The sequence below is a fragment of the Schistocerca piceifrons genome, chromosome 7 (assembly GCF_021461385.2).
Source record: "Schistocerca piceifrons isolate TAMUIC-IGC-003096 chromosome 7, iqSchPice1.1, whole genome shotgun sequence".
Taxonomy (NCBI): Eukaryota; Metazoa; Arthropoda; class Insecta; order Orthoptera; family Acrididae; genus Schistocerca; species Schistocerca piceifrons.
Genome location: NC_060144.1, coordinates 522,920,226 through 522,944,239, shown reverse-complemented (window position 1 = coordinate 522,944,239; position 24,014 = coordinate 522,920,226). Strand labels below are relative to the sequence as shown.

The window sequence follows — 24,014 nt, the reverse complement described above, 5'->3', positions numbered from 1 at the left end:
TACCTATACTAAGAGGGCAGAAATACAAGTATACACTAACATTTATTGAAATGAGAAACTGTGCCTGGTAAACACACATACATGCAAGAAATTTAAGAATTTAAACTAAAAAGCAACTAGAAAATCAAAATAAGTTGCCTCTTTTTAGAATCTGTATCAATTTGCAAGCAAAATAGTGTGCTTTGACACGCTGCTGCAGTGGTGGAAGCTACTATTCAACTGAGTGGTGTAACAACTGTATCTGGATGGAAAGAAAATTTCTTAACTGCCGCGAAAATAAAATTTGAAGATAAATGAAATAATTAGAAGTACTTGAACACAAGAACACTATACAGTGTATGAATGAATGACTTTGACACAACAAAAACAACAACCACCACAACCACTTGCATACACAAAGGAAGTAGTTCAGCCTCAGATTAGTTCTGATGGTTGCTAATTGCCTGTAACTGGTTTTGCATTGCTGGTTAGTGTTACTTAGGAACAACTGGAAGGAGTCAGCAGTGCTGCCCTGATTTCCGTAATTTTTTACTGTGTGTACATGTGGCAGTTTCAGACTGCTACTTGAACAGACCCACTGCTATCTTGTTAGGTTACATGTGGTTTGTTAACTTTCTTGACATTTTGCAGGTTTATAATTTCTAATTATTATCTGGAAGTACTAGCTGTCCAAGAAGCTCTATCTTCACACAAAACAGAAACTAAGTTAATTTTGACATATCAACCAAGGCAACTGATTTATTTGGAAAGTTTGTGCATAAATGACTAATTCTCAAAGAATGAGTCTTGAAATCATTATAGATACTCTGCATCATTATTAGACAGTAATCCAGAGGATCCATGCTTCAGGCTGTGCACTGTGTGTTGCTATAGTGTGGAATATAGGATTACAGTAATTGAATAATAACTGAATATACTGAACCCTCCTATTTTTTGTTTTTGTTTTGGTCTTCTACGGACCACACTATTTCAATCATACTTTTCTTTTTCTAAGCCTTTAATGTAATATTATCCCTTTTGTTTCCTATACTGCTCCAATCTTGTCTTTTCTTTTAAAACAAGGTACTCTCAGAGTTTATTGTTGAGTGGAATGGATTTCTGAATATCCTGCAGTGTTATCCCCACTTCTTATAAGTCATTTTCTATCTCAGTGATAGCAATGACAAATATCCCCATGTTCTGCATGTGTGTTGTTCTCAAAGAAACACATTTCACTAATTGCCATTCTGCAACCCTCCAACCCTGTTGGAACCATACTGGCTCTAAGAGAGCATTTGGAGGGGTCTTAATGTTGATCCACATGTATGTTATTAGTTAGTGGTTTCCCCTCAGTACCACATTAAAATAAATAGCAGTGAGAGTGCGTATGACCTTGGGGATCACTGTTTGGAGTGTTACTTATCCTCCTCCTCGTAGGTCGCTTGGTTGCCTTGAGATGGCTATCTTAAAGTGAGAATGCCCCCTCCCCCACCCGCCTTTCTCCAGCTTTGAGATGTCAGTGCACACCAACCCCTGTGGGGAAGTACCAAGGTGTGCAGTAGGGGCCATCTGATTGGCCAACTTCTTTCTGATTATGTTCTGTCCCCCCCTCAATGCTGGTCCTTTTGCTCACTTTAGTGCTGCCCATGGACATGTTCTGCTGCCGAATTTGCAATCTCTTTCCTCACTTGACTTCATTACAATGGTCGTTATACGATGATCCTTGTGACAGTGGCCACATTCCAGTGATCTGGTCACTTACTTGTCACCACCCGATGGACCAGTTGTCACATTGGACATGACCAGAAGAGCCCATTTGCAATTGTATACTTCCACTATCACCTTTGTCCCATGTTTGTCATATTGCGTTGACAGGGTTGTTGGATACATCTCCAGTCTGAACACCCACGCTGCTGAAACTGCTATCTTCCTTAATTATCGCTGATTCATAACTTAACAAAAAAATTTTAAAAATCCCATAGTAGTTGGTGCCATGGTGGACCAAAGAATTTGCAACAGTTATTAGAGACTATTGAAGGCTCCTGCGACGTCTCAAGTGACATCCTTCTCAGATTGCCCGCATCACTTTTAAGTTGTTCCATGGAAAGGCTCACTACTTAATGAGACACAGTAAAAAAGAATACTGGGAACACCGTGTCCCCTTCTTGGGAACGTATACCTCTTCATCCCAGGGGTGAAGCTCTGTAGTCTACTGGGCCACCAAAGCTCAACTGTTCTGGCTCCCTCCTTTGTAGTGGTACTTGGGCCAGTGTGTCAGTTTTTGCTGAACACATCGTGACCCACTTAGTAACAGTGCTGGCGTCCTCTTCTTAACTTGGATACCTTTTGAATGAAGATAACTGCTTCAGACTCTTGACTCATCTCGTGAAACCCCCCCCCCCCCCTCCCTCCCCCGCCCTGCGGGTCCAGGAGTTAGAATAGGCCCTAGGTATCCCTGCCTGTCGTAAGAGGCAACTAAAAGGAGTCTCACACTTTTTGGCCCTATGAGATCAGGTCTCATTTTATGGTTTGACCTGCCACTTTCCAAATTCTATGGAAGTGTGGGTCATATGGGGAAGGACGCCTTACGTGATGCACGAGTTATCCATAGTGCCCTGCATGAGTTATCCATAGTGGCCTTAGACTCGATCTCCTGAACCTCTTATCATGGCTTTCCATCTCAACCTGCAATTCAGCTATTTGGGTGAGCACACTTTCTGGGGTATGTCATCTTCTTTTGTTGTCTCCTTTCCTCTTTCGCCCCCATGACAGTATAGGATTTCTCTGCGCCCAATATTCCAGCACGGTAGCCAGTCTGTTGTGGTGGGGCCGTCATGTACCCATTTGGTGGTAGCCTCCTGACAACACAGGTATCGCGTTGCTGATGCCTGAGCTGTAAACTCCCCATGTATGCCAAGGAGTAGATGCCTGTCTTCCTGGGGCATCCGGACTCCCAGCAATGGCCATCCTGTCAGTCGGCCTTTGCTGTGGCTTGGTGGCGTTCGTGGGGAGAGCCCCAGATGGGAGTGGGTGGCATCAGGGCGGATGACCCGCAATGAATCGGACTAAGTCATTTCTCGCTGGTGACTGTATGGCGCCAGCAGTCTCTAAGAAGGGCAAGATCGAGTCAATGCTGACAGATATGACCCTAAATTGTTTCCCTCGCTTGCTACACCATGGGAGGAATGTAGGGTTACAGAAAGAAGAGAGCCATTTTCGCTTTGGTATTTAGTCTGTAGCAGAATGGACAGAGTCTTCTTTCTACCTATGAAGTCTCAATTTTTGTTGAACATCTTGAGGATAAGTTTGAAGAAGTGACAGCACTGTCCAAGATGAGAAGCAGTGCAGTCTTGATTCAGACAACATCGTCAGCCCAAAGCAGAGCGTTACTCACTTGTGACCGGCTGGGTGATATTCCTGTTTCTGTCACTCCCCAAAAAAGCCTCATCATGATTCAGGTGATTATTTTCCATTGCGACTTCCTCTTACAGTCTGACGACAAGCTCTGCGCCAATCTACAACAGAGAGGGGTTCATTTCGTCTGGCGTGTTTATAGGGGGACCCAAAGGCAATAGCTTTTGTATGTCCATCCTTTTAGCAGGACGACAACTGGGTTGCTACCGGTGCCTTCATATTGGCTGTTGAGGGTGATTCATTACCTGAAAAGGTCAAGGTGATGGTTTACCGCTGTGATGTTAAACCATACGTCTCTCCTCCTATGCAGTGATTTAAGTGCTGGAAATTCGAGCACGTGTCTTCCTGCTGCACTTCCAGCGCCACATGTCGAGACTGCGGTCGTCCACTGCATCCAGATACTCCATTGGCACCTCCTCCCACTTGTACCAACTCTGAAGAGCAGCTCTCCCCTTGCTCGCCAGACTGCACAGTACTCCAAAAGGAACGGAAAATCGTGGAGTAGAAGACCCTGGATCTGTTGACTTACACAGAAGCTAAACGTAAATTTGAATGATTACACCCCATTTGGTTGACATCCACATATGCTGCAGCTACATTACCCTCGCCGTCACAAGTACCAGTCATACCACACTCAGTGCCACGAACAGTGGGCCCTCTGGGCCTCCAGAATACATCCGCTCCCTTGATGGTAGGGGGAAGATCTCCTTCCATAGCTCCCAAAATACCTACTTCAGGACCGAGGCCCCCTCCTCCCCTCCCCCCAAACGCAGGTGACCCCCCCCCCCCTCCCCAGCCGGAGAAGCAACAGCCTCCTCCAGCTTCTGTCGTGTGGAAGGGGTCCCTGGGAACCCTCTCTCCTAAGGTTTGCACTAATGCTACAGCGGACACTTGCCAGTGGCTAAAGGAGCCGAAAGCTGCTGGACAAAGAGCTTCATGGTCTTCCTTCGTGCCTGTAGCTACTTTGGAGAAGTCCTCCCAGCAAGCCCCTAAAGAGAAGCGAGAGGGCAAGCAAACAAAGTAGTCTGCTAAGAAAAAGGACCCTCTGGTGGCCCGGACACCACCACTTCCTACCAATTCAGCACCTGTGGATGAGGTGGAGATCTCAGCGTCCCCTGAGGACCTGGCTTTCACTGGTGCCTCATTCACAATAGGAATGGATACAAATACTCAGTCGGTGGCAGCAGGTGATCGTGATGCGTAACCTGCCTCCTTGCATGCTTCATGCCTTCCCAGCCTCACGATAACGTCATCCTCCAGTGGAATTGATGTGGTTTTTTCCACCAACAGGCTGAAATATGGCAACTGTTAAGCTTTACACCTGCTTTCTGCATTGTCCTCCAGGAAACCTACTTCCTGGCAAAGTGGACCCCTGTCCTCTGCAGCTATGGAGGATATTACAAGAAACATAGCGACTATAATCAAGCAGCAGGTGGAGTTTGTTTCTATGTCCTGAACTCAGTATACAGTGAACCTGTGCCCCTTCAAACCCCTCTTGAAGCTGTGGCTGTCAGGATAAGGACGACACAGGAAATAACTATGTGCAACCTATATCTTCCTCCAGATGGTGCAGTATCCCTGAACGCATTGGCTGCCCTGATTCATCAACTCCCTAAACCTTTCCTACTTTTTGGAGATTTTAATGCCCATAACCCATTGTGGGGTGGCACCGTGCTTACTGGCCGAGGTAGAGATTCGAAACTTTACTGTCTTAACTTGACCTGTGCCTCTTAAATACTGGGGCCCCCACACATTTCAGTGTGGCCCATGGCACTTACGCGGTCATACATTTATCCCTCTCCAGCCCAGGACTTATCCCATCTGTCCACTGGAGAGCCCATGATGACTTGTGTGGTAGTGATCACTTTCCCATCTTTCTGTCACTCCCCCAGTACCATTCCTCCCGGACGTCTACCAGGATGGACTTTAAAAAGGCAGACTGGGAAGCTTTCATCTCTGCTGTCACTGTCGAATCTCCCCTACATGGTACCACTGATGTGGTAGTTGAGTGGGTCATTTCTGCAGCGGAAAACATGATCCCTTGTTCTTTAGTGTGTCCCTGGTGGTCGCTGGGGCCATTAAAGAGAGTCGGCAGGCTCTACAGCGACATAAGTGGCATCCTTCCCTAGTGCACCTAATAGCTTTTAAACAGCTCCGTGCCTGCATTCGCCAGCTTATAAAAAGACGGAAACAGGAATATTGGGAGACGTACGTCTCGACCATTGGGTGCCATATGTCACCTTCCCAAGTCTGCATGAAGATCAGACGTGTTTGTGGGTACCCTGACAGGTGTAACTGGCATTAACATCAGTGGCATGTTATATGCCGACACAAACACAATTGCCAAGCTCTTTGCTGAGCACTATGCTTGTGCCTCCGTGTCGAAGAGTTACCCCCCAGCATTTCGCACCCTCAAATGGCAGATGGAAAGGAAAGCCCTCTGGTTCAATGTGAACCCTATAATGCTCCATTTACAGAGTGGGAGCTCCTCAGTGTCCTTGCACATTGCCCCGACACAGATCTTGGGCCAGATTGAAACCACAGTCAGATGATAAAACATCTCTCATCTGACTACAAGCGACATTTCCTAGTCATCTTCAGCCGGATCTGGTGCGATGGCATCTTTCCATCGCAAATGCGAGAGCGCGCCATCATTCCAGTGCTCAGACCTGGCAAATACCCACTTGATATGGATAGCTATTGGCCCATCAGCCTCACCAACATTCTTTGTGAGCGGTTAGAACGTATGGTAAGTTGGCAGTTGTGTTGGGTCCTGAAGTCACGTGGCCTACTGGCTCCATGCCAGGTAGGTTTCAGCTAGGGTCACCCTACCACTGATAATCTAGTTTCCCTCAAGTCTGCCATCCGAACAGCCTTTTCCAGATGCCAACACCTGGTTGCCATCTTTTTTGATTTACGAAAAGCTTACGACATGAATCGGCGATGTCATATCCTTGCCACATTATATGAGTGGGACCTCTTGGGGCCTGCTCCTGATTTTTATCCAAAATTTCCTATTGCTCCATACTTTCTGTGTCCAAGTTGGTGCCTCCCATGGTAACCCCCTCCTCCCCTCCCCAATATCCAGGAAAATGTGGTCCCGCAAGGCTCTGTATTAGTGTATATCTATTTTTAGTGGACATTAACAGTCTAGCAGCAGCTGTTGGGCCGTCTGTCTCACCTTCTGTGTATGCAGACAACTTCTGCATTTCGTACTGCTCCTCCAGTACTGGTGTTGCTGAGTGGCGCCTACAAGGAGCCATCCACAAGGTTTAGACGTAGGCTCTAGCCCACGACTTCCAGTTTTCAGCTAAAAAGTTGTGTGTCATGCAGTTTTGTCAGCATTGTACCGTTCATCTGGATCCAGAACTTTACCTTAATGACGATCTACTCACTATAGTGGAGACACATCAATTCTTAGGGCTGGTTTTATACAGCCAATTGACGTGGCTTCCTCATCTTTGTCAGCTGAAGTGGACGTGCTGGCAGCACTTCAATGCCCTCAACTGCCTGAGCAACACCAACTAGGGTGCAGATCTCTCTACACTGGTGCAGCAGCTCTACAGAGCCCGTGTTCAATCCCGCCTTGACTATGGGAGTCTGGTTTCTGGTTTGGTGGAGCCCTCAGCATTGCGTTTACTCGAGCCAGTGCACCACTGTGGCATTCAACTGGCAACGGGAGCTTTTAGGACGAGTCCAGTGACCAGCATCCTGGTGGAGGCCGGAGTCCCTCCATTGAAAGTTAGGGGTGCACAACCGCTCACCAGCATTCGTAGTTCTCCTGAGCATCTGAATTACCGTCTCCTTTTCCCACCTATGGTGGTTTCTTCTCTTGCATCGAATGCTCAGGTCAGGGCTTATGAATGAGGTTCACTTCCGGTCTCTTCTGTCTGAAGTGGAGTCCTTGCCTTTACCACCTATACTCAGGGTCCAATCACTACACCTCTATGGTGTACACCTAGACTGTGGCTTTGCCTGGACCTTTCACATGGCGCAGAGGACTTAGTTCACCCTGCGGCTCTCCACTGTCACTTCATCTCTATTCTTGACTTGTAATGAGGCCATGAAGTGATTCACACCGATGGCTGATGGTCATGTCGGCTTTGCGTATGTCCATGGAGAACATATTGAACAGCACTTTCTTTGCCTGATGGCTGCAATGTTTTCACTACAGAGCTGGTGGCTATATCTCGTGCTCTTGAGCACATCCGTTCATGCCCTGGGGAGTCGTTTCTTCTGTGTACCGACTCCTTGAGCAGCCTGCAAACTATTGACCAGTGCTACCCTCATCAACATTGGGTAGTGACCATCCAGGAGTCCATCTATGCCCTGGAACGGTCCAGTCATTCCGTGTTGTGTGTGTGTGTGTGTGTGTGTGTGTGTGTGTGTGTGTGTGTGGACCCCAGGCCAAGTTGAAATTCCAGGAAATGAACTTGCCGAGAGGCTACATGGAAACAGCTTCTGGAGATTGGCATCCCCATAACTGACCTGCAATCATTATTACGCCACAAGGTTTTTCAGCTTTGGGAGACGGAATGGCATAATCTCAGTACCCACTCAAACTGCGTGCCACTAAGGTGACTACGAATGTGTGGAAGACCTCCATGCAGGCCTCTCGCAGGGACTCTGTGGTTCTCCGCCAGCTCCGCATTGTCCATACGTGGCTGACACATGGCTACCTGCTCCATTGTGAGGACCTACCATGGTGTCACTATGGCTCACATATGACTGTCGTCCACATCTTGCTGGACTGCCCACTTTTAGCCCGTTTGCGACGGACTTTTAACCTTCTCAGCACCCTACCTTCGGTGTTGGGCAACAATGCCTCAACAGATTTAGTTTTACATTTTATTCATGAGGGTTGGTTTTATCGTACTATCTAATGGTGGGCATTTGTCCTTCTCTCCGAGGCCACTATCCTCCCTCCATTTTAACTCTGTCACACTTTTTTTGCATTTGTTTGTCTTGGTGGTTGTCTTTTTCTGAAATGTGTTCATCTCGCCTTGTTTTTTGGGGTATACCTTTTAATGTGTTGCAGAGTCATCCTCTTATTATTGTGATCGGCCAGCCCAGACCATCTGCTCTATGGTTTTAATACCTTCTTCTACTTTTCCTTGTGTATTTTTTCCCCTTTTTTGTTTGTTCCATTTATTTTCTTTTTAGGTGTGCGTTCCTTATTCCTTTTCCCCCTTTTACTTTCCCAGACATACTTTGGGTGTTTCTGTACCTTGAGTGTTGCTTGCTTCAGGAAAAATGGACTGATGACCCCGTAGTTTGGTCCCTTTACACCCCAAACCAACCAATCAATCATCTCGTGACATTGCCCCAGGCCTTGATATGATTTATAGTCAGATCGTCCAACATCTAATACAGCTCAGAGACTCCATCAACTCAGTCATCTGTTGTATTTGCCCAGAAGGTATTTTTTCCTTTGGAATGGACAGGTAGTGTCATCATTGCAGTCTTTAAACCAGCCAATGTCCATCAACAGCTGCTGACCGATTATTCTCGCCAACGTACTCTACGGACTGTTTGAAGGAATTGTAGGCGGATGATTATGATGGGTTCTCAAATGGTGCTGCTTTTTGCCTCTCCCTATCAGTGTGGTTTCCAGGAGGGTCGATTGACAACAGGCCATGTCGTTTCAACATTGTGACAGGTCTTTTCCGAATACTAACTTCTCATTGAGGATTTTTTTTTACAACATAATTTGTATGACACTGCTTAGTGCCATCATATTTTACTTACTTCTGTGGCTGCCAGGGCTTTTGAGGCCACCTACTAGTTTTTATTCACCAGATTTTATCCTACCAATCATTTCAGATGAAGGTTCAAGAAAACAGCATCCCTCAAGGCACTGATGAGTCACAGTCTTCCCCATTGTCATCAAGGGGCTAGAGACCTGCATCAGACAAGTAGTTCCTCTGTGCTGTGGGTTGGTTATTTTTGCATTTGGTATATCTCCCAATTTATGCCATCTGAAGAGCCTCCACTTGAACACTTTACCATGGCTTCCAGTTGTCTCCTGATAAAACTGGAGTTACGCTTTTCTATCATTCCACAGTTCATGCTGGTCAATAACTCTACTTGGGTACTCCCACTACTTGGCTGTTGAGCAGGCCACATTTTTGGGACTACTCTGATAATAATTTAATATGACTGTCTCATATTTGTCAACAAAGACTAAATGCATGTGAAAGCTTCACACACTTTGCTTCCTCACCCACATCTTTAGGGGAGCAAATCATGCTACTCTACTCTGTCTTTACTGGGCCTTTGTCTTTCCCCATCTGGACTGTGGTTGCCAGCTTTATGGGTCGACGGCATCTCTGGCTTTGGATTATTTGACCAAGTACATCATCTTGGAGTAAGACTGTCCACTGATGCCTTCCAGGTGAATTTCGTAGACAGTCTCCTTGCTGAAGCTGGCATCAATATTGCTTTCAGCACATTGATTTTACCATTCTTGTGTACTATCATTAAGTATGTCAAATTTCTGGATGACATAATTAACTCCATCTGGACTACCACTGAACAAGAGACTGATGACCTCGCTGTTTAGTCTCTTAAACCCCAACCAACCAACTAATCTGCTTCTACGAACCACATTTTCTTTATTTTTCTTTTTGGGAAGGTAATGGGAGGATCAAAGTGCCAAACCTCATAGGACTCTCAAAATCAGTGTGGCCATAGGAAACAATCCTCCTCGTACTAATCTCATCTCTCATCTCATCTTTTTTATGAGTGTGCAGAGTTTGTAGTTCTCTGATCTTTTGAGTGCATTATTTGCTTGATTAGACATTATAGGATTGTCCTCAAGACATGTTGTTCCCTTATTTCTGATTTCTCAACCAGAATTTTTTCTGTTCATAACAAAGCACCATGTGGCGTTTACAGCCTCCTGTCATATTACAGTGCAGCAATGTTATATCTTGGCATTAATGGATATGGATGTCTACGGTTGACACTTTCAGTTAGTTTATATATCATATCCATTTTCCTTATCAGTGATGCAAATTGGACTGTATTGCATTGCATTGAAAAATAGTAACAATAACAGTGGCTATAATAATAATAATAATAATAATAATAATAGTCAGGGAATAAGAAATATGACAGGCATGACATCTTTTTAGGACTACTCATGGTGTTGATAAGAAATAATTTAGTAAAACCAAAATTAAGCATTTTTGTCTCAGTTGTTACTGTAATTCTATATACATAAATAGAGAAATAAAAGTCCTGGAGATAACAACTCATAATATACGCAAGTCTTTAAATGTTGCTAAACTTTTGGCACAATACACACACACACACACACACACACACACACACACACACACACTCTGCAGGAGTACATTGTGCCAGCACTGCTGTGTAAACCCTGTTGTGGGTGGAGAGGACAAGGGGAGAAAAGAGGTAGTGTGAGAGAGGGTGGGTGGCAGTGAAAGGTAGCTGATAGCTGGGAAGGAGAGACAGCAAGTAGATGGTGTAGGAGTGTGTCGCCATTGATGCTTGTCCTGGCGTAGGCAGGCAGAGTTTGTGCAGCACACAGTGACATGGAGGAGTTGAATTGAAAAGGGGTGGGGGTGGGGGGGGGGGGAGAAGAACTTAAAGCAGAGGAAAATGGAGATTGTGGAGAGGAAGCTGAGGGCATGAGGATGGGATTTGGAGGTGGCTGTGAGACAGCGGTTGGTGAAGATTAAAGCCACGAGGATTGCTGGATCAAAGCATGTTTTTTTGTAAGGACAACTCCAATCCATCTAATGCAGAGAAGCTGGTATTGCAGGAAAGTATCCATATGGCACAGATTGTGAAGCAGGCATTGATTCTCTCATGATGTGCTTAGCAGCGTGTTCTACTGTTGGATGGTTAATTCTGATCTTGAACACATGTGACAGTCGCCCTTCAGTTAGATGGACAGTGGATTGGTTCACATAAGAATCTGTGCACCTGTTGGCAGCAGAACTGGTATATACTATGTCTTTCACACTGGTCCTGCTTAGACTAATAGGATGAGATTTACCTGTGTGGCAAGACAGGAAGAGGATGTGGTGAGTTGGTGCATAGGACAGCACTAGATCCTTTGACAGAGGTATGGCCCATGTGGCAAGGGGTCGGAAGTAGGTATGGAAAGAGGAGGGACTCCTCTTTCAGGATTTGGGTTAGTGGCAGAACATCACTACTGGGGAACTGGGAAGGATTGTGAGTAGGATGTTCCTTAATTCTGCATGTGATAATACACAGTCATACCTCTTCCAAAGGGTATGTTTATGTTGTTCTAGTCTGGGAAATAACTGGGTAATGAAGAGGGTACCCTTTTGCAGGTGGTTCAAGGAAGTGGTTGAAGGTATATGCGGTTATGGCATTGGAGAAATGATTACAGACTAGATTTATGGGGCTATGCTGGTGAAAGCTGAAGTATGACCCTGAGTGTATTGGACAAGGGATTTTTTTCCCCTGCAAATGCTCTGTCCACAGGTACCCACACTGTATGGGAAAGACTTTTACTGTGGATGGGATGTTATGTACCAGAATATAGGCTCTGTTTGTGCTTACGCTCTGTTTGTCCTTAGTGCACTTGATAGGGATAGAGGTTTTATGGAGCCATCAGAGAGGTGGAGGCCAACATCTGAATGCCAACACATACTACTGGCTGTGCTTATACCAAGCACACAGAATTTGTGTTGTTTCGACATTTACCTTTTAACATTTTATCTTGCGACTAACCATTCTGTATCATGACGCCACATTTTTCTGCCATTTTGTCACCTGAAGGTGTTTGTGTGGAATAAAACTGGTTGTGGCTTAAATGCACTTAAACTAACTGCTGTGATGGTTTTCTTAACGTTCAGATTGTATATGTGCACCCAGAAAATGAGTGGTGATAATTATTTGAAGTTGCCATTTGATGGAACTTTATTTCTCTCATGCCACACTACTATTCTTGTACACTGATTCATTTCTGAAAGGTGTTTGACTTGCATTAAAATTAAAAAGATTCATCCAATTTCACAAGACTGTATCTTCTCGTAGAGCAGGTGTATGGTCGATAAGGCCTTAGCCACGTGTAAAGTAAAGTAAAGTAAGTATCTTCTACATAAATGAAGATAGGAACTTGAGGTAAATTTTAATTTGCACTTTGGACCTAAAAATTTCTCTTGCTCCCATTTGTAAGTTGCCAGTTCATGTGGCTACCAGTAGCAGTCTCCTTGGTGTAGCTTGCTCACTCACTCATTCATTGAACAGCGTGTGATGAATTGCTATGGCGATAATAGAGCAACAAATGCATTTTGCATTCTCTGTTCCCAGACATGCAGTTCAGGTATAACTGTGTGACATTACTTTTGTTGAGAGTACAGCACTCCACCCACTACTGTTAAAAGGACATACATACCTTCATTGCACCATTGGCTTCCAAGGTTGCCTGATCTCACAGTATGTGATTTCTTTTTTTTCCAATTTGTGAAAGTACCCTGTATGTGCCTTCCCTTCCAACAACTTTTGGTAAAAAACAATGCCACTTAGCAAGATCAATGAATGTAGTAACTTGAAAATTGATGACAAAACTAAGGAATGAGTTTGATTATTGTGAGGATATTCAGCTTGTGTTTGGTGCAATGCATGTGGAAGAATTCTGAAAGATGAATGAAAACTATGATCCTAAACTTAATATAAAAATTTCCCCAAGGTTGTATGTCCATGTAGGTAAAAGGTATAAAACTGATGGTCCTTTTGAAAATAAAAGGGTTGCAGTCCCAGTTTTATGTTGAAATTTGCCTCAAATTTCTATCTTCATTCATGGAGAAGATATAGTCTTGTTAAATTGGCTGAATGTTTTTGAAACACCCTGCATATTAAGGTATTTTATTAACTATTTCTATAAAACTGTACATGTTTACGCTCTGTAGCTATGCGTCAATAACTGGAATAACTCAATCTGTGTTACTGCTTTAGTGTGGTGATCTAAATTGACTGAAATCTCATATGACCAATTCTGTAAAAAAAAGGAAAAAAATTGCTTTTCTTTTATAGTACTCTTTCATTATGGCCATTGAACCTCTCATTCATGAAGCACACCTTCAATGGCAAAGACTCCAATATGCATAAATCAGTGGGCAAAGACAGTGGTCTCGCATGCGCGCGCGCGCGCGTGTGTGTGTGTGTGTGTGTGTGTGTGTGTGTGTGTGTGTGTGTGTTGCGCCTATCTGCAACTCAGCATCTCTGCTATACAGTGAGTACCAACTTCTGTTTTCATAAAATGAGGCATCCCTTTTTCAGTTAACTACTCAGATTCATTTACTCAGACAGTTGATACTCTTTATTGTATGTATTAATAGTCATCAAATGTAATAACTCAATTAAAACTGTCATTTGGAAATACAAAATACAATTTGTTAACCAAGTCAATGTTGTCTGTATCTTTCGTGGTTACCACAGTTTATAATCGGTTAGTGGTGACAACACCCTTTGTTCTGGCATTTGCTTCTTACTTGTTACTGTGACTGAAGACCTTTCTGGCATGTGGTGTATGAATTTCTACGGCCTGTGGACCCCTCTATTGATAAAATTCACTCTGCATGTCACAGTTTGGTGTTTGGTAAAGGGTACTTCTGGTACAGTTACCTTTTATTCCCTTTCCTGTTCCAACTGTGACTGATGCATGAGAAGAATGACTTTGTCTTCACAGAGTCTCATTTCTCTTGTTTTACACTCGTGCTTATTTCACAAGACAGTTCAATTGTGCCATTTAAATGTGCACCAGTAATTCTAAGAAAGATGCAAGAATGTGAAGACGATAAATAATATATAAAAATTCGTCTGCAAGGTCCTTAGAATCTTACATGGAAGGCACAGTTGATGACAGTATCGTGCCCAGTGCAGTTTTAGCTTACTGTTTGGTGCCTTCTGCTAAATATATATTTCAGTTCAGACCAGTTACACTGATGGTAATGCATTAGTTAGCCAGTTTCTGTGTTTTCCACAAAACACCTCACGTAAGTGGCTCCATCAGTTTTCCTTTTCCTGTCTGCAACCAGAGATTGTTTTTCTTCTGTAAAGAAGTATTGGTGGGATGTTAATCTCTACGATCATCCCATGTTTCCATCTACACTTTCCAATTTCATTAGTTTACAAAGTGTAATGGACAGTGTACAAGGAAAGAGGAAAAAAAGAAAGCATTGGGTTTTTGTGTACTATGCTATATGTTGTCATAAGATATCAAATATGATTTCCTGTATATAATTTTGCTACTTTAATTCTGGCTGTACAGACAGTGACTGTTGCATTGCCTTGTTCAGACTGCTGGAAATCTTAATTTCAGAGTGTGTAGAGAATATAAAATTTCATTGTCCTTACAAAATTTTCCATATTCACTGTTGTGTTAATATTAACATCTCTTTCAGCTGTTGCTTCATGAGAAAGCGTCTTCAGATTTTTCAAACTTTGTTTGGTGTAGTCACATGACAGATTGTTTTGAACGATTACTGCACCACTTACTGCACTTCAGTTCACAGCCTGGGCCTTCACGGGTAGCACCACCAACACCGACTTCGGAGGACACTGCGCCACTCATTCCGACAGACCACACTCGCAGTGTCGGAGCTGTGCCAGTTCCCACTTGCCGTTCACCTGCTGCTACTGCAACTGGGCCACCGCCTCATGTTCACACCCGCAGTCGAGCTGCAGTAGCATCCGATTCGAGCTCCACACAGTCTTCGCCGTCATCTGCCACTACTCCCAATACTTCATCGGGAAGCACGTCGTCGGGTTCAGGATCTGGAACAGAACCCTCATCACCAGCATCTCCACCTCTGGCACGACCTCCACCTGATCCAACGTTGCCTTCACCACCACAAGCATTAGGATCTGGTACAGCTGCACCACCACCTAGACCGACGCCGTCTGTGCAGCAGCGAGATAAAAGGCATAGCTTTAGCGCTGTTCATACAGGACACCATCATCAAACATCCCATAGGTGAGTGCAATACCTGCTCTAATTTTGAAAAGAGGGAGAGAGAGATTGTTTCACATTTGAAGATCATAATAATGGCTCCTCGCCACAAAAAAGCTGAAATGGCAGAAATTAATATTAGTTTTTGCAGAATAGGAAGTAAATTACTTTGTTCAATAGAAGAAAATCAAATTGGAATTGATGTGACATCTGTACAATTCAGTACAGCTTATGTGAAAGAATTTTTGTTGCCTCACTTCTGGTAGCATTTTACTGTACAGCAGTGAAATTGTGAAGTGCACAAAGAGATGCGTAGGTCATTCGTTCATTCATACAATGAAGGCTTTCATGACCCGATGTTTCAGCTGCCGAGAATTCTTCTGGGTTGTATGGCTGTGGTCCATGGAACTCTTCTATCCCTGTCGTTTTTATCTCTGCTATCATGTGAAATCCAGACCACGCCCACTTTCCACAGTATTTAGGCCGTTCTTCGACGTCCGACTCGTCAGTCGGCAAGACTCGGCACAACCACGAGCACCTCCAAAGATGTCCAACGTAGCTTTGGATGAAACGTCGGGGATATAAGAGTTCCGTGGACCACAGCAGTACAACCCGGAAGAATTATCGGCAGCATTCTTTCATTGGCGAAACATTAGGAGACTAGCAAGCCACATTTAGCTTTTAAGCATGAGTCCACTTCGTGAAAATGTCATCACTGAATCTGATTCAGAAAAGGGCTTTTAGGTTTCGACTGCATAGGAAATGTTGTGTGTAGAGATCCTGCATACTAAACAAACAATCAAACAACTTGTACTAATGAGTTTTATTATAACAAGACAAGCACAAATACTCAACTTTGATAGATGTATTGCAAGCAAAGGGCGACATACAAAATAATTAGTCTTCTTCAGAATAGACAAAAACAAGTCTGTGCTACATAGAGATTACTAATGATAGAGGGTACAATGTATTGGCTAACGAACTGGCTAACATTGAAGCTGCCATCGAAGTGGGCTGCCACCATTCAGAAACCACCACCAGTACAACGCCTGAACTGTGCTATGTGACATTGTAGAGTTCATTGGCACAGCAAAAGGAATCTTGCTATAAGAGTCTACCACAATCGACAAATGAATGTTCCAAAAAGGACCTGCAAAGTCTAAGTGCACACATTGCCATGGTGATTGCAACTTACGCCAAGCAGAGAATTTTTGTTGTGGAATGGACTGATTTTCTGCACATGCGAGACACTGTGATGTCATCTGTTCTATTTGGGTGTCCATACCCTACCAAGTACAGTGTCAATGCGCTATCTCTTTCGTACGAACAATCCCCCTGTGTCCACGGTGAAGTAACTGCATCGCTTCTTTTTGCAAAGATTTGGGGATCAACACACATGACTGTCCACTGTCATTTTGAACAAGAATCACACCTTGCTTTATAGCGAGGCTTTGCCGATGTACAAAGTATCGGCGCACTACAGAGTTCATTATGATGTGCAATGAGCGAGGCCAAGAAATGCGAATGTACTTCAGCAAAATGTTCAAATCTCAATCACCTTCTGTGGCCTGTGCAATTTTCCTACTCAGAATCATGAGCATTGATGTGACAACAAGTTGCAGCAGAAGCGTCAAAGTCTGTATCAGGGCCAATCGGAAGATGTGGAAATGTGTGTGTGTGTGTGTGTGTGTGTGTGTGTGTGTGTGTGTCGTAAGACACCCTCCCCATAAGCCCTACCCCTCCAACCGTAAGTCTGACCGCACGACCCTCCCTCCTGTAAGCCCGCATCGTACCCCCCCCCCCTCCCCTCGAAGGCCCATTCCCCCCCTTGTCAGCTTGTCCCCCCATAAGCACCCCCTTCCCCCCACCTGCAATCCCCCCCCCCTCTCTCCTTCTCATATGCCCTACCCTGTGAACTACTTTTGTCTTGTTCTGCTGGTGCTGCTTTATCTGTGGAAATACCTGCATCACATTATACTCCTACCCCCTCTTTTTTTCTGTGTGTGTCCTTTCCTACGCGTGTGTGTGTGTGTGTGTGTGTGTGTGTGTGTCTATTTTCGATGAACGTCCTGTTGGCCAAGACCAAAAGCTCACTTGCTGACTTTTCTGTTCTTCTCTTGGGCCTGTGTAAGTAGTAACTATCCTTTTCATAATATTAAATATTTAATTAAATTTATTACAAAATGTAGTAAAAGTGGCAATTTTTTCCATTATTACAATGCTAGAAGGAAAAAGTTTCATTGATATTTACAGATATTAATTTTGGCTTTGAAAGAAATGGATTGGGATCTGTCAAACATTTGATTACTTACATAGGGAGTAAAATATCTAACAGGTAGAAAAACTGATTTTTAGAAACACAGTAAAAATCTTCCTTTTTACAATGTTTATTATGTAAATAAGTTTAAATTAAAAACCCATTCATTGTGCTCCATGTTAAGAAATCCTTTATGAAGGTGGGTGTATTTTCCTCTTAAGTTTTTATTTAGAAAATTATGTGTATAACATACTGTGATTAAGTATTTCTCACTGTGGTGTTTGGTCAGCTGTAAATTGGCAGTTCATGATCTGAATCGCGCAAAGGTGCTTTCAGTCTGCATGTTATTTTGATTTCCACATTGCTTTACTTAGTGCAGAGGTTCCCAAACTGGGGGACGCGCCCCCCTGGGGGGGCGTGCCCCCCTGGGGGGGGGGGGGGGGGCGGGTAAAGTTAGCGGTATAAACCTAATATTTCTTTTTAATATCGATATTTTAATAAAAATGAATGTGCAGGTATTAATCATAGATTATGGTGCTAAATGCAATCGTTTGGCGTCCCACTTCCCGCAATCCTATCTCTATAACCTATCCTAGAACATACAGATTTTGGAGATCACATTTAGAATGTCACACACAGAAACTCTCAAAATTACGAAGGCGATATGTGTTAATTCTAATATATCAGATTTGTAAACAACTTACTTCTGACAATTGGAAAACAGAAAAGTCGGGTATTAACTATTCCGTACATTTGTACACATGAATTAACGTAATCATGTTATAACTTTTAGCCGTAGTAGGCTATGTTCATCAGAGTAATAATCACTTATACTGTGTAATTGCAAAAATGCCGTTTTATTACCCTGTCAACCCGCGGATCCACATGTGATGCGATTACAATGACTTTAATAGACTGTATACGCTTCAAATGAACTGGCGGGTTCGTAATTTGGACGCCAGGGTTATGCCCTTTGTCACCAGAAAAATGTGCATGACGTGAATGCGAAACTAGTACAAGTGTTCGTTCTGAGCTAAGTACTTCACGCCGTTCTGTGAACATTCTCATGACTGCTAACAATGAAACATAACCCAGCTAGGTAGACAATGAAGTCCATTAGTGAGGCTTTTTTTTTTCAAACAGTCAGTACTACAGCTCTTTGATTCGGATTACGTATCTGACAAAACAGTTATTTTTATTCTGCCTTTTTGAAATACGGCATAATTTCGTTTGAAATTAGTGTACGTTCTTTGCTGTGACAATGGCTTCTTTTGGTACGAGTACAGAGATAACTTCTTGGCACTGTGCACAGTTGCCAGCAATGTATGAGGTGTATCCATGACATTACTTAATTACTGTGAAATTTGACAACGAGTTCATTGATGTTATCTCAAAACTTATAACGTTTCGTTTATAAGTAACGAAAGATAGGGGCGCGAAAACGATTTTCGCATAAAACCCCAGGCTGCACTGCTCAGAACAGCACTGCAGATCAGGTAGCAAATTCTTAGGGTGCCTGTGGGCTGTTTCCGCCCTAATCCGGGAAAAGCCCGTTTCTCCCAGCAAGAGTCCTGCTTGGCCACCAGGTCGCAGACAGACAGTGCACTGACTACCTGCGCTGCGGCTGGGCTTCCCCGTTCTTCACCCCACTCCTCACAGGCAGTCATCTGAGATGCCGACAGACAACAGTAGCTTTCCTTTATTTCAATTGGTTGCTTGCAGTTGTTGACACATCTGATGTATTGGATTTTGCTCAAATCGCGTTGAATCTTTCACAGTTGTGCCTCAGTAAAATCAGTGTTAGTGCGAAATTATACTGTTAACTTCTAGTTTTCTTTTTACTTCACCATGAGTGTCGTGAAAAAACATAAATATAATCATGATTATATCAAGTACGGTTTTGCTTCTATACAAAAAAATGGTGTTGACCAAGCTGCAATGTGTTATTTGCTATGAGGTGTTGAGCATTGATTCCGTAAGACCTTCTCGTCTGGAATGCCATTTGTGGGCAAAGCATGTTGCATTGAAAGAGAAACCGAAGGAATTTTTTGCTGCAAAATGTGATAATTTGAAACGAATGAAGTTGGACACCGCTGGACCCTTCGCTCAGACATCAGAAAAGATACTGGAAGCCTCGTATGAGTTATAGCTACTTATTTCAAGGACCAAGAAAAGTCATATTATTGGAATTCAAACCTTGTTTGTTGAAAGCTGCTGATATTGTTCTTGGGTCAGAAAGTAAATAAAAACTTTTACAAATACCGCTTTCTGACAATACTGTGAAACGTTGGATTGATGATATGGCCGAAGACATACAAAATCAATTAGTTACGCCCGTCAAACAATCACAATTTTTCACAATACAGTTAGACGAGAGTACTGATGTTGCGAATTGTTGCCAACTGCTAGGTTTCGTTCGCTATATAGAAAATGAAGCAATTAAAGAAGAGTTGCTGTTTTCTACAGAGTTAAAGACAACTTCAAAAGGAATTCATATAATGGCAGCCGTCTCTGAATTCTTTTGTAAAAATGAGTTATCATGGCAGAAACTGATAGGTGTATGCACAGACGGCGCCCCATCAATGCTTGGATGTCGCTCAGGATTCGTGCAGATGGTCAGAGAAAAAAACCCTAGTGGTACTGCTATCCACTGTGTAATACACCGTCAAGCATTGGCAGCTAAGACACTTCCAAAGGAACTCAATGATGTCTTGAAATTGTGCATCAAAATCGTGAATCATATTACAAAGAGTGCATCAACTTCCAGGTTATTTACGGCTCTTTGTGAAGACTTGGGAGCAGAGTATAAAACACTTTTATTTCAAACAGAAGTATGCTGGCTCTCAAAAGGAAATATGCTAGGAAGATTATTTGAACTTCGAGACGAAGTGATACAGTTTTTGGAAAATAACAAACTGAACTGTATGTGGAATTTAGAAAGCCCAGTGTTCATGTTGCATTGGCTTATCTGTCAGATATTTTCGAATCTTTAAACACATTGAATTTGAAATTACAAGGTGGAGAGTCAAACACAATTTTGCATCGGGATGCCATCCAAGCATTTACTGATAAGTTGCAACTATGTAAACATAAAATTTAGCCCGATTTCAAAACAATTTTAAGGATACTAATACTAAGAGTAGAATCTCGAACCATTTGCAGCACCTCATTGATGAATTCGAACGATACTTCCCTAACAGTTGTGACGATAAAATTTACTATAGGTTAGCAACGGATCCATTTCACGTTGACGTGGATGTGTTGCCAGACAGACTGCAAGATGAAGTCTTAGAAATTAAAAATGATTCTGCAGCGAAGTATGACTTTGAGAAAATGGATAAGCCTTTATTTTGGGTGAAATATCTCATGGTGTATCCCAGCATAGCAGAGCAAGCACTGAAACTGTATTTACCATTTTCAAGCACTCACTTGTGCGAAAGAGCATTTTCAGCAGTAGTGGCGACAAGAAATAAGCTTAGAAGCAAACTCAGTATTGCCAATGATTTACGTGGTGCAGTTTCTACTATTCAGCCAAGAATTCAAAATCTTGTAAAAAATATGCAAGCTCATCCTTCACATTGATTTATTTGTTTGTTTCTTGCCATATGTGTGTGGAAATAATATTTTTATAATAAATACGTCACATTATAAGAGAACTTGTTATTTTCCTCCTAACTATCCTTACATGTAGGTAATACTGTAAAATTATAAAAAACTATTTCGAAGAAACAACATAAAATAAACATTGAGAATCTGCGTGTGATACTTATGGATTCTAATGTTACATGTGGTATGTTATTTCAACTAATAATAGTATTTCTTCTGGATGGAGACACAGCGAAACTTTATCCTAGATATGGCAAGCGAAGAGTAGTCCTAAAATTGTATACTGGTGAAGAAATGGTGTGCTGCAAGGGAATGTAATCAAGGCAAGGAAGTTGTTTTATTCATATTTTTTAAAGTTCTGTGTAGTATGCAAAATTATTTCGTAAAACTTATTTTTTATTTTTTGTCTGGTTCTAGGAACTGGGCCTTTGTTGCCGTTCGGTAACTGTCGTCGTTGACATAAATGCCAACCTATGCGCAATGTCAATGGGGAGCGCTATAGGCGTACAAATAAGTTATGTTCATTAACACCGTGACTGAGTGACTAGTTTTGATAATGAGTGAAAGTAATAAGCTACACTCAACTTAAAATAATGGTCCGCATCCACTAATCTGCAAAGGTAGCAAATATTTTTCCCTGTTTACCAAGGACTTTCTTTACTTTAGGAGTGGCTTATAATCACTAGACTAGACTGATGCTGTAATAACTGCGACTCGATACATTAACAGCCCACCATGTTACATGACGTCACCATCACAAATTTTTCAATAGTTTCTTGATAATTAATAAAAAATCTCTATATTTTATTAGGGGGGGCACGGAAGTTTTCTTTTCGGCAGAAGGGGGGCGTGACAAACAAAAGTTTGTGAACCTCTGACTTAGTGATCCTTGTTGGAGATGACATACCAATGCCTTCCTCAAATATGAGAATTGACTAGCCCAACGAGTTACAGAGAGAGACATAGAGCTTAATGTCAAATGTGAATCCAAGAAGACAGTAAGCTTCAGTGCCAGAAGGGGAAAAATTGTAGGACCATATAAGGGCTGATATCTGAACCTTTAGAATTGTTGTCATATACTTGCTCGCTGAGGTATCGACCCACGTGCATATAACATTAAATTCCTCTAAATTGTCCTGTTCCACATCATTATAATATGTTCTACAAATCTTTGGTGCTTGTAAAGGGGATGACAGGGTCTTTCATTCAGTAGTCTTTGTGACTACCCCATATCAGTAAAACTTTCCCTTCATTTATCAGTAATATTTATGAGACTAGTGTCTTGGCAGCCCATCATACTAGTGTCATTTTATTACTGAAATGGATTGTGATAAAGTTCTTGGTATCAGATATTTGATTTACATTGGCACTTACCGTGATTTTCTGTGTTAAATTAAAAGACCACTAGTCATTGACTGGCATCCACAGGACTGAGGAAAGCGAAGGCATACAACTTCTAGCTGGAATCAGAAACAGTATATTACTGTTAACGTTGTCACCATACCTGTCCCAGTGCATTTGATTACAATTTACTGTGCACAGTTGTCATAACTGCTTTCCATAATAATATGTTTATGGGTTGACATGCATACAATCTCATTGCTGAGGCAATATTAGCTGGAACCAAGTTCTAAACAGGAAAACAAAATTGTAATGTTGTTGTCCCAATAGAACACTGATTGCATTATTTTCTACCTAAGGTATCATGTGATATCAATATTTGGTGAGGATCAAACAATTCTCCTGGTTGTGAATTTTGAATCTAGAGACATTATTTCTCCGTAAAGTAACTTTGTAGTTGCTGTGAAGGTCCTGAGTAATATCATGATATGAATAAAATACGCAGGCTCAAAAGGATGGTATATGTAGGATGCAGTAATTATGTAGATATGATAAAACTCTCAAAAGATAAACTAGCTTGGAGAGCTACATCAAACAAGTCTTTGGATGATGAGAACAATCAGAGGGTGGTGTACAATGCACATTTTATTGTTTTGTATTTTTCGTTGCCTTATTGTGACTTGGTGTTTTTTCTTGCAGGTTATCTGCCGAAATTCTCAGCCCATCAGAAACATCCTGTCAGGAGCCCTCATCCTCAGACCAGACATTGCAGGTGTGTGTAGTGTCCAGTGTGCCAAAGAAAAAAAGACAGTGCAATGCAATGCATAGCATTGTATTGCATTGTACTGTATTGCATTGCATATTGATTTCATTGCCTTGTGCAGTAATTGTTTCTTTGTGGGAACTGGTTGCATGTTATAAGATATATATGAAGATAGTGGTCCTTATCATTCACAAACATATGTCACAAATAATGTTTTGTGTTTTCAGCTTGTGCATTTATGAAATTCCATTTGTGTGCACCTTTTCTTACCTGTCATTTTTTTCTTGCTGCCTATAAGCATTGCTCTCAGCTCAAATGTTGGTGCTAAAGACTTGGAGAGCAGGCCATTTCAGATTAGATGAGTGAGTTGGAACTGTTCCTCCATAAGGGGAGAAACAAAAAGAAAAAAAGAAAAAAAAAAAAACACTTGGCATTGATGGATACTACTGAATTAAGAGGATTCTTATTATGTACCCCTCAGGAGTTCCATGATTTGTGGGTACATTCGTGATGAGCATGGGGCTCTCAGGTATTGTTGTGTCTTTTTCTCCCTTTCCTTTGCAGCATTTCCCTTCTCCTTCCTCAGACAGTTTCTTCTCAGATTCTACTGACCCCAGTGTTAAGGCTCGATAGTGACATGGCTACTACTTGGAGTGCTCCCTTCGCTTCCTTATATCACCATTTTGGTAAATTAGTCGTAG

At 42.5% G+C, this 24,014-nt stretch overlaps 1 protein-coding gene across 1 annotated transcript in view; it reads left to right on the top strand.

Moving 5' to 3' along the window:
• LOC124804996 (E3 ubiquitin-protein ligase SH3RF1) overlaps positions 1-24,014 on the top strand; it is a 213,527-nt gene that overhangs the window by 6,687 nt on the left and 182,826 nt on the right. Inside the window, exons 6-7 of the mRNA XM_047265392.1 lie at positions 14,903-15,370; positions 23,250-23,322. Of these exons, the coding sequence (XP_047121348.1) occupies positions 14,903-15,370; positions 23,250-23,322 (541 nt within the window). The remainder of the gene's footprint in view (positions 1-14,902; positions 15,371-23,249; positions 23,323-24,014) is intronic.